At 37.6% G+C, this 12,227-nt stretch overlaps 1 protein-coding gene across 1 annotated transcript; it reads left to right on the top strand.

Moving 5' to 3' along the window:
• Positions 1–6,279: 6,279 nt before the first annotated feature.
• Positions 6,280–11,911, top strand: LOC127768358 (uncharacterized). Its single transcript, XM_052293915.1, has 8 exons — positions 6,280–6,307; positions 6,411–6,473; positions 6,564–6,624; positions 6,710–6,775; positions 7,363–7,428; positions 9,370–9,483; positions 10,259–11,085; positions 11,412–11,911. Exons 3-7 carry the CDS (start codon positions 6,617–6,619, stop codon positions 11,064–11,066), a joined length of 1,062 nt encoding a protein of 353 aa, XP_052149875.1. The 5' UTR covers positions 6,280–6,307; positions 6,411–6,473; positions 6,564–6,616; the 3' UTR covers positions 11,067–11,085; positions 11,412–11,911.
• The last annotated feature ends 316 nt before the right edge of the window (positions 11,912–12,227 follow it).

Here is a 12,227-nt window from a genome sequence, read left to right as displayed (position 1 = left end):
ATAGAATAGGATAGATGGATAGTAGAAAAAGATTACAAAACCAAGCAATTATATAAAGGTTAGAAATATATAAAATTCATCATTTCCATGATGAAGGATAAAGTAGAGACCAAATTTATAAATATTGCATGTCTTTTGCATACTCACTACATGTATGCATGTCACATCCTAATCAACATCAACATCATAAAATTAACATTGCCAAGTTATTTTGGTCCTCGTTCGCACGAACTAGACAAGTTCATGTACTGAAACGAGCATTTTATAAGTTTATATACTAAATTACACTCACCTAACAAGTTTGTATACCACCAATGCAATTTACTCTTATTCCTTTTACTCAACTCAATCAAGAAGTAACATGTACTGGACATAAAACTATTAAGACATATACATGTAAAACACTATATGCCTACAACACGCTATAACTTGTAAAATTTATAAGAAAATCATTATAACTCCAAAAATTATGAAACCAAGTATGTTAGTCTTAAAAAAAAGACACCACTACACCCTGTGAAGTCTAATCTAATAAAAATCACTTGGCAAAAATATTTCATAATGCTACCTAAGCCAATAGTACACTATACCGACGTAACTTCTAAAATTCATAACTCTCTAATGCAAAGTGATAAAATATAAACCCTTTCACTTAAATTCATATTTGACTAGTACCTATTCACTATGCACAAATCATTCATTTTAGAGCATTTTGGATTTTTCGCATATTTCGGTGTTTAATTGCATAACGTGTACTTTGTATAGATGATTGCTTAAACGGTGAAGAAGTGATTTAGATGCTGACTTTTTCCAGTTACAAGTCAAGTCCCACCTCCCTATCTCTTTGATCACATTGGTCCTATGTTTTGGAGGTTATTGAAAATGTTTGCAAATCTTGCATGTCATTTGTACACTAATACATTAAAATTTTGTTAAACTTGTTAAAATAACACCTATTGATTGCATTATCACTTGAACTCCACATATAACCATAATCTTCGTTCCTAGCCCTAGAAACATTATGGCTACGTCGGAATAGGTAGGGAAGGCCCAAAGGGGAACTCGCCTGTCATCTAGTGGCGGTGGCTAGTATCGGTGATGTCAGTTGGGGAGGAGGTGATGGTGACGACGAGGCGAGGGAGTAAGGTGGCAGCGGCGGTGAGTGCCATGGAATTGGTGTCCATCGGTGATGTGGATGCGCGGCTGAGAATAGAAGATAGGAGGAATGCGGCGGCGGCGTCGATGTTCCAGACTTCCAGCGGCGTCGATGTTCCAGACTTCCAGCTCTAGGCACTCGTTTTACCTTTTTTTTCCCGATCGTAACCTTTGCGATTGAACGATCGGATTTATTTTGGTACCTAATGATACCAGTACCCCAGGGTACCAAGTGCTGGACTATAACAAAGCTCTTCCTATATACAACCCAAGTCAGCGAGACAAATCTGACGAGTTCACTAGATGTGTTGATAACTTATGTCAAAGACTACTTGTGGGCTCATCAGAACAAAAGCTTCATCCTACTAGCTCATAATCATCAGTAAACGTGTTACCTAATTAGATGAAAAGTAAAGATGCGCATAGCTATAGTTTCTAACTTGCAATATATTAATGCCGCAAGTACCATTGGGTTCTCTTAGTCATAGTGTTGAAGTGGAGTAAGGTCTACTACCTTAACTCCCGAATAAGTGATAAATATGACTTTTCCATGCTTGAAGGTTCATTTCATGATGCGTGGGCACCAAACGTGGAAGGGGGGGGGGGGGGGAAACCTCTATCACCACAAAGACTTCCCATGCCATCAACAAATTGGTGAAACTTGTGGTTTCCACGTGTGCCATAACATGAAGACCTTGCTGAATAAGGTGACAAAGGGGAGGGGGGGGGGGGAAACCTCTATCACCACAAAGACTTCCCATGCCATCAACAAATTGGTGAAACTTGTGGTTTCCACGTGTGCCATAACATAAAGACCTTGCTGAATAAGGTGACATTGCTAGATATTGAGGTTCGTATTTACTTAGTTGTAAAAAAAATGTTAGTTGCTCAACTGTATGCTAACTTGGCGCCTCCACTTGCAGGCAAGCATTAACAACAATCTATCATGGTTATGGATACCACATATCCAATAGTAATCGACTAAAGCTCAGCGGGGCCTACCACATACCAAGTCTTATATGGAATCATACCTCGTATAGAGAAGGAGTTCCGAATAAGGAAGGATAAGTAGAGTTCTATATGGAAACTACAATGACTACTCGGATCGTATCTATAATTGTCTCTCTAGTTTTACTTGGACAAGGAGACATCTATGGGTATAAATACAAGACCCCCTAGGAGGTGGGGAGACAGGACAAGACAGAATAGACACCAACACATGCCGCCAAACATCGACATCAGAGATAAGCCTAGACAGACCCCATATGGTACCTGCGGAGGCCGACAAGAGGGATTTAGTGCCATCTCAGATATCGACGAGTTCGTATTCGAGGAGGAAGACTACCCCGTCGTCGACTACGTGTTGGTGATCCATACCGGCAAGTCGACGACAGCTAGATAGGTTATCCCAATTATTGTACTTGTGTGATTCAGATGAGTAAAGAGCAACACCGGCTTCGGCCAACAGGAGTAGGGCTATTACCCGTCAGATAAGGGACCCGAACATGTATAAAATCCTGATCTCTGTCTCTTTTACCTCAATCTCGCATATACCCTGGTACTGATGATCTCCATACCATCCAAATACCGTAGTCGTGACCTAAAACGTCTACACAATCCGCCGCACAAATTTGAACACATTAGAGAAGAGTTAGATGCCTTCATAATTGCAGAAATAACATCTTCAAAAGGAAGCTTTGTTTTAAAGTAGCCTGTCCAAAAATTATGGAACATTTAAGAATGCTTGTGTGAGATTAATTAGCCCGTCCAAAGACATATGATCGTGTGACATTTATGTATATATTATGTAGTACAATATCATATGCTTCTGTATATATTTGCATTGCTAATTACATGCGACTTGGGTTGATTTAAACAATGTTATGTATCGAGAAACTCAAGGCCATATCTCCTTCCAAATGGTAACTCGGTTGTTGCATATTGTAATGCTTAACTCTTGGAGATGCATATCGACGGTTTGGTGAAATGTGAAATACATGTACATGTTAATGTGAATGCATGGATGTATAACATGTCAATGGATTTGCGAAATGAATGTGTTTTGTGTTATGAAATGATTTTCCTAGCAAAGGCATGAGGTTAATCATAAAAAATATTTTTAGCCATAAAAATATCTTTTTGATAAATTAATCATCGGTGTCAGGTTTTTACAAACCAACATGACAGATGCACATCGGTGATGTCGGTTCTAAAGAAGAAACCGTCACCGATGAGTCATCCGTGACGATCTCCAAAGGACACCGACAAAAGGTGACCTAGTCATCTTTGTCGGGTTTTAGTACGGGACCATCACGGATGACTCATCGGTGACAGTCGGTGATAGACTGTAGGTCGACTCATTTCTGGGTCAAATTCATCGGTGACAGGTGTTCAGTTAGGCCCGACAAACATGACTGTCATCGGTGACGGTGGTCGGATTGAGAAAGATGATTTTTCACATCACTAACCAATAATCTATGATGGCCTCTTGCCGACACAGATGAGGATTCCGTCTGATACATATGATCTGTTCCGCATCAGTGACAACAAACCATGACAATATAAGTTCAGGGATTATTCTTTCCAAAAATTACTATTTTGTAGTACAATATAGGGACGTCAACAATAATATTTATAAAATCTATAAACTTATTTTTATTATAGATTCCTAGCACAACGGATGGATAAGATAACATTTATGAATGTCTGCATCCAACATGGCTGTTGCAACGCACTTGGTCTGTTTTTCAACGATGCAGCGCACTGGTGACAGAAGACAAATACAAGCTACTTTGAGAACGGGAAAAAGAACATATACAATGAAAACTTTATTCTTATATGCGATCCAAGATAGACCATTTGTAATCAACTTTAGACGAGCAATTTTACAGTAGGAGGTACCATAAGGTATCACCTTATCTATTGTAAATTTGGAGGTACCAAATTTTACACAAAAATTTTGGTACCTCATGGTACCTTCTCAGGGACTATAAAAATGCTCACTTCATAAACATATATTTATACTAGTCGATAGCCTGCGTTTTGCTGCGGGATATGTCTAAATAATGCAAAAAATGATGTGGAGATAATGATTTGACATTGCTTCCTTATTAAGTTAGTTCTAAAAATACAACAAAATTGCAAATGATATGTTATGTTTGTATGATATTTAAAATACTCTAAATAATAATTGCTATAGTGGATAATGATGTGATATATTTTAGCTTTAAAAGTCGGTGGGCATCAACTATATAGATATTACAGATATGTCTCCGTTTGTGCATATTCAACATATTTGTCAACCCAAATATTAGTATATTAAGAGGTACAGAAAATACCGCTAGCTGTAGCCTATAGTACTACTACAGGATAGCGCCACTCAAAACTGAAAATTTTCAATTTGAAAAACAAATAGGCAAGGAAATCTATAAATATGGTGCTTCTTCCCAAGCGAGCCTAATTTGCCACAATTGCATGGAAAAACCTTCTTTCCAGTCGAGCCGCTTAACTCCGTCATGTTAGGGCGGCCACCTGGGATAATCATTTTCCTCACGTGGCTGGGTGGCCAGCCTTCAATAATTACCAAACATTTCTCATAGACATCTGCGAGCCGCCTAACCGCTTTGAAAAACTGATTTTAGCTGTCCGCTATCTGCAGAAATCTTTTCCATAAATCTTTTCTATGGTAGTGGCTTAAACAAATCTCTACTATTATAAAAATTGAAGATGTTTTTGCCGGTATTTTGGTACGTCATCCTTGTTTGAGTCGGTTTTTAATTTCGTTCACTTTTGAAAATATAGATTCATGTTTAAGTCAGTTTTTATGTTTGTTCGCTTTTGTAAATATAAAATGAGTCGTATAAGAAATATTTTTAAAAAAACTCACATGCTAACTTGAGATGAAAGTCGGGCTCCTAATTGCAGCTCATGATTTTCTTTAAAAAAATCAAGTGAATTTCTAGAGTAAATTTTATCTTAGCTAAACCGTATAACAATAATAAGATTAAAATATCTTTCACCGGTTGCAACGCACGGGCATTTTTTCTAGTAAGGATGATGTGGCACAATGTGAGAGCTGGTAATGGGTTAGAGATGAACCCTGAGCTCCTTTCGATAAGCTCATGGCTTTGATTGGCATGATATTTTGGCGAGTTGATGATAACTATAATTTGGAAGAAACGTTGACGACATGACTACAACCGTATGAGGCATTATTGTGTTGCGCTTTAGTGATCAATACACCCCTCCGCGAGTTTTTAATCTTGCCGGTGCAGATCAACCTTATTTCTACAAGCAAATCAAATAAACAAGCAAAACAGGATAAAAGCAATCTGGATTGCAAATAGAAATTTAATACAAATGATAAGTTGGGTTTCCGTAACGAGCAAACCGGCGATCTAACCGAACACAAGATTACATGGCAAATAGCGAAGCTAAACTTTAATATAAACAATACCCAAGAAACCCTGAAGGGTACCTTGTTATTTAAGGAGGTGGGAGGACCGCCAAGGGGTCTCTAGGCTCGTACTCCACCAGGTTGGGATGCACCCACATGGGCTCCACTTATGCCAGGGTTCCAAATTGAAGTTACAAGTCTATAGGCTCATCATAGGTGATGTAGCATATTGTTTTGTGATTTCAGCTGACTAAGATGGAATTTGGAGATGATGCTAGATTCATTGGAAAGAGAACTCTGAGAGTTTTGCATCATGTACTCACAGGTTAAAAACGAAGCACCTATGTATATTTGGTGGCTGTTCGAAATCGATATTGTTGTAGGTGACTGAACTAGATTCCGTACCTTTTACAGCTTGATCTGGATATCTTTCAGTAACCGTGGTCACATTAGTTGGATGCACTTGTATCCAAAGAAAGGATTGCATGTTTCTAACTCCTAGCACATGAATGTAATTCTAGTTTTTGCAGCCACCCTGCCACTCAATGGCTAGACCCACAAGATGACCCGGTCGCAATCACGCTAGACGCACCCGAGAAAATGACCCGGTCGCGATCACGCCACACGAACCCCTCACCTGCCGCGATCATGCCACACGACCACCTGCAGTCGTCCTCGCTGCTCCGGTTTTAAATGTTCGCTCTGGAGCCTCTTGTCCGCTGCCGCGGCCTCCCTCGTTCTCCCGTTGGTGAGCCGGTGAGTGTCCCGGGTTTTTACTCCCATCGCATTGCACCCAAAAAAAAATTTTTTGTGCTGCTCTCTGCTCTCAGATTCATCACAATTTACTGTTCGCTCACAGTTTCAGGTAGCTCCAGGGGGCCTCTCTGCCGCGGCCCTCGTCGATCTGGCCATCAGTGAGCCGGTGAGTGTCCCCGGTTTCCATTTGTTTGCCTTTTCTTGCTGCCATTTTCTTTTTTGGTCCTGCATCTCACATTGTACTGTTCGCTCCCAGTTTCGTCAGGCAAGAAAAGCCTTGTCAGCTGCCGCCGGCCGGCCTGTCGGCGGATGAGACGGTGAGAGAGCCTCTCCTCCATCCCCAGACCCCTGTGCCGTCCAATTGCCTATATCTAATACCTGTCGACTTTGTTTTCATTCCAGGTGTATGCATTCCGGCGTTGCAACGGAAACCCGTATGGAAGCTCGCGGTGGACTGAAACGTAACAGGTACTTCCTCCGTCACAGTGTTTTGTACCAAAATAAAGCTATTTCTCCACCTTTCTCATCCTTTCATCCAATCACAGCCATTTTTCTCCACCTACCTTTTCTTTTCAATCAATCACACACTTCTTCAAATCATTCTCATCTAATTTCTTAACCCGTACCAACCTTAAAAATAGTTACATTTTAGGACGGAGGAGCTTCGTTAAAAAAAAATGTATAGGTAATTAATGTTTACATTGCTGTTATTACCGCAGAAGGATCACAACGACACTTTTCATATTTGAACCGATCTTTCGTCACAAATTAACTTTTGGTCTTCTAAAACATTGCCTCAACATCCATAAAAAAATTCCCAGTTATAAAAAGAAAGAATATGAGCTATAAATTTAATCAAATTCATCTTAAGCCCATGTTTTCGGTGATTATATAAAATGCTTCAGTTAGAGTTTTAGGGGAGCAGCTCATTTTGATTTAATCAGTTTTTGCTAAACGAATGAAATGGACCGATTAATCGCGACTATATATCCACTGTGCCGCACGCCGAACTGCCCGTATCTAATACGTACTTCTCTACTTTGTTTTCATACCAGGGGTATGCATCCCCGCGTTGCGGCGAAAGCATGTATGGAAGCTCGCCGCGGACTCAAACATAACAGGTAATTAACGTTAACATTAATTAATTGCTGTTTATCACCTCGGTAGGCTGACTTGTTTTGAACTGATCTTTCGCCACAAACTTATATAAAAATATATGAAGCGGCATTTAAAATTCTAAGCAAACAGAAGGAGCAACACAGTGATAAAATTCAAAATAACTGTATGTATGTATCGCCAGAGGGCAGAATATACTCCGTTTTCTAAATATTTGATACAATTAACTCTTTTTAATATGTTTGACTGTTCATCTTATTCAAAAAATTTAAGTAATTATTATTTTTTTTCCTATTATTTGATTCATTGTTGAATATACTTATATGTATACATATAGTTTTACATATTTTATAAAAAAATTTAATAAGACGAACGGTTAAATATGTGCTAAAAAGTCAATGGTGTAAAATATTTAGAAACGAAAGGAGTACATTATATTAGGAAACCCTGTTTTGGAGTACTCACTAGTGGTTTATGGGGTGATTTATAATTATTTTCATAAGAGCATGCATGTTTAATTCCCTAGCTAGCTACACAGTCGTCCACAACTTTTATAGCTGGCCTGCGCTGCAGCCTGCCCATATTATTTGTCCTGCAAAGCGAAGAGCAGTCATCACGCATCAGTAGGGTAGATACATAGAGTAGTACGCATGTATACGGTACGTGAGTTAGCATACTCTTATGTACTCTACTCGACCACCTGCAGCTAGCTTGCCCTACTGTTATGTACTCTACTCGACCACCTGCAGCTTGTCGACCCCGGCGCGCAGCAACAGGCCACGGGCAAAACGCCAGTGAACACAGACTGCTGTGAGATTACTCTGCGGCATTTTTTTTTTTCCAACAGCTTTGTCTCATTTTACTCTGTGCCATATACTCACACCTTCTCATTTTAAATGCATCAATGGTTTTTTCACCTAACTTTAACCGTCCATCTTATTTTAAAATATTTTTTAAAAAACTAAAAACATAAATCACGAGAAAAGTGCTATTCATGTTTTATCATCTCATAACAAAAGTATTAACTATAAAAAAAATTCAAACAACACGGACGATCAAAATTGGGCGCATAAACTTATGGTTACACTTAAAATGCGACGGAGCGAGTATATAATAGCCCGTTATAACTAGTTTTATTAGTCGACAAACTAGCTATTTTTCCTTAAAAAACAAATTAACTATATTTTTTGTTGCGTAGTGTGTTTATCCATGCAATATATATAGCCTACACCTTTTTAGTTAATAATCAACTATGAGACCTTGCTTTTGTGGGAAAAAAAATACTACATTGTTAGCGCAAGGGAACGGCAAAGCCATGTAATGGTACAGTTCAGGAGTAAATTGTCGGACTAACAGTAGATCAGATCGAAAGCCATTTAAGTTTGTTAATTTGTTCACTTTTTTATTTGTTATAATATATATTTGCTCCCGCATAACATTTTTAATTCCTTGAATATATCGCTAACTATTTTACCAAGAATTTGTAATGTTTTCTGAAGAAGTAACACAAAAGTGAAAGAAATACGAAACAACATTTGACAATTTAATTTGGCTTAGCGGTAAAATTTGTAAAGTTTTCTGAAGTAACACAAAAGTGAAAGAAATACGAAAAAAACATTTGGCAATTTAATTTGGCTTAGCGGTAGATTGTAACTGATCTTAAGCATCCCTAATGTTGTAATTATTTTGTACATTTACAGAAACTTACCAGTATTATATGTTGAGATTTGCGTAGGGTAATGTTTGGTCAGGTCTTAAGATATTGAAAAAAATACGTATATAGTTAATCCATAAAAGAAGGATGTTTTTTTTTTAACTTGGACATGTTTTTATTATTTTTGCTCCATATAATATTCTACTTTAGAGTGTTCTTTTAATTGCATTTCATGAATAGTTTTCTAAAGTGTGAAAGAAATCCATCTTTATATTCTCCCTACTATCTGCAGATGCAGTACCTCCACGAGCTTGAAAGAAATTATTAGCACTAATTTGTTGATCCTGGTGGTACTATCATATCTAGTTCATGCTGTCAGTGCGCAATCACTAGATGAACCATTCAGGTATATACTGTATATTAAATGCTTTTATATTGTCAACGTGCATAAACATAAGTTAGTTTTTAATTGATCTTCCTTTAATTAAAGTAGTTTAGAGTATAAAATGAACTTTTCCTTTGTTAAATAAAAAATTGGATTCTAAAATTAATTATAGTAAGAAGAAAACTTTATGCATTTCTCTCATATATAATTAAGAGAATAAATTTTAAAACGTTTTTACCTTATGTTTAGACATTTCAAAATAATTTATACCTCTAACATTATATTTTATCCTATTATATAATATTAAAATGGATTTAAAGAATAATTTTATTTTCTTTTAGTACAGATGTGATTTATTTATACACTTTATTACTTTCAGTTAAACAAGTTTCAAAGATTTTTTTTTAAGTTGTAGGTAAAATTTTCTGCAATTTAATTGACGGGAAGAAATGATTGTTTGAAACAAATAATTATGTCCAATTGTACTTTCCTATTGTGTTCTTCATGCATTTCTAGAGCTAGTACTCCCTCCGTCTCATAATATAAGGGATTTTGAGTTTTTTACTTGCATTGTTTGACCACTCGTTTTATTCAAAAAATTTGTGCAAATATAAAAAACAAAAAGTTACGCTTAAAGTACTTTGGATAATAAAGTAAGTCAAAAAAATAAATAATAATTCCAAAATTTTTTGAATAAGACGAGTGGTCAAATAGTGTAAACAAAAATTCAAAATCCCTTATATTATAAGACGGAGGGAGTATATGTTTAATTCAATTGTCTAATGGCTTTATATAGGGGGACTGGAGCAGAAATTTATGAAATGACATACGACCTCAAACAGGATCAGCAGGCTTCATTTATTGTTAGCTTCATTGACTGTGCAACCAAAGAATCTGAATTTCACTTAGGGACCCTGAAGGTTCTTAGAAATCAAACAGATACCGATCGAGAAGTGCCATTTGGTTGGATCCTACCCAGACTAATTGCCCGTAAGGGGTCCGTTACCTTGGCTTTTAGGACCGATAACTTATACTTGATAGGGTTCACAGATAAATATGGAGGTTGGTATAGTTTCAATGGGTACAAAGTTTTGATCCCGGGTTCCACTGAATTGGAAATTGATGGAGGATACGGAGAGGGTGGGATGGGTGGGTTTAGAAAACTGGGAGATCTACCACTAAGCAGGAGACATGCCTTAGATGCTGTAGATATTCTTTGGGATTACGACCCATCTACTACACCCAAGGAAGTCCTCCAAAATGCAACAGCAACACTACTGTTAGTAATCCCTGAATCTGCAAGATTTAAAGAAGTGTTTGAGCCGGTCATTGCTGATTGGGACAGTAAGGAGGGCATCCGCTTAAAGGAAAAGATTGAAAGCATGGGACTACTGCATAATTGGGGTATGCTTTCAAGTGTGGGAATGATCGGATTACCATGGGATAGCAGCGAAGTGCAGGGCTATGTTAAAAAAATGAGCAGAGATAAAGTTTATATAAATAGCAAAGAGGATGCAGTCCGACCTCTTAAGGTTTTACTTATGTCGAAAGCAATGAGACCAAAAGAACTCGTCATCAAAAGGATTAATGACCCCCAGTCCTAGAGTGTGATGTCAACAAACGGTATGATCTTCAACTTTTAATATGATTGGAGTCTAAAATTAATTTTACTCTGCTTTGCATTCGTAACAATAGATCCTTGGAAGTAATGGGTGCTCATATTTTCTTTATGATCAAAATATTAGTAAATCCCTAGAAGTACATGCACCTGTAGTAGGTTGCTAGGATGCACTCAGAAATTGTGTATAACTTCTGTAAATCTTGAACACTCCCAATTACTAAACTTCCATAATACATGTACTAGATCGATCCCAGTCATTATAAAAATATTTAAAATAGGTATAACATATATTCTTAGTTTAATGTGTACCTTTTCTTGTACAATGCAGTGATGCTTTGAGGAAGTGATATTTGCTAGAAGGACCACAACAAATTTTAGTTGCAGTACATTGGATGGAACTGGGTCGATATGTCCAGTTTTATTGCATTGAAATAAATTTGGTGCACTCTAGCAATGTTAGATTTATTGTTGAAAATAACAATCGTAGGCGTGTATTATTTACACTGTGGATCAATTAGCAGTTAGGTAATGCCAGGTTGAGATGAATTGCTGTTGTGGTATGAGGAAAGGACGAAACACTGAGAAAATTCATTCAGCACAAGTCCTGTTTGGATTAATGCGTCAGTTGCCACGTCTTGGCATGCTAGTACTGCTAGTTAATTAGTGTAGTGCTAGTTTGCTTAATGCAAATTAGCCTGCGCCAAAAAGTTAGCCATCAACGAACTGCTTTGCCAAAAGGTTTCTTTGTCAAATGTGTGCGCTCAAACAATATTCGCTAGATTAACTAGCTAGCTGTGCCCCCCGCGCGTTGCGCGGGCATATGATGAGGCAAACTGTAATATCTCAAGATAAGAAAAGAGCACATCACAAGATAACATGCAACACTGTTCCACAGTAATAGCTCTGCATATCATAAGATAAGTGCAACACCGTTCCAGGGTAATAGCTCAAGATCAAAAAGGACATATAACATTGTTCTCAATTTTGAGTGATGTAATCAAACTGTTGAATAGTCTAACATTAGTTGTGTAAGGACAAGGGACCTAGGCTGTGTTTGGAACATGGGTTCCTGACATGCATATTGCGCACGGAAAATGGAGTGGTCCATTAGCGAGTGATTAATTAAGGATCAGCTAATTTTTTT

This window comes from Oryza glaberrima, chromosome 3 (assembly GCF_000147395.1).
Source record: "Oryza glaberrima chromosome 3, OglaRS2, whole genome shotgun sequence".
NCBI classification, from domain to species: Eukaryota; Viridiplantae; Streptophyta; class Magnoliopsida; order Poales; family Poaceae; genus Oryza; species Oryza glaberrima.
This window is presented reverse-complemented; position numbering and strand designations above follow the sequence as displayed.

Excerpts from the sequence above, each read along its gene's own strand:
- LOC127768358 (XM_052293915.1), top strand. Across the intron at positions 6,776-7,362 it reads GGTGGACTGAAACGTAACAG|GGGTATGCATCCCCGCGTTG; the intron begins GTACTTCCTCCG and ends TTTTCATACCAG. Across the intron at positions 9,484-10,258 it reads TCACTAGATGAACCATTCAG|GGGGACTGGAGCAGAAATTT; the intron begins GTATATACTGTA and ends GGCTTTATATAG.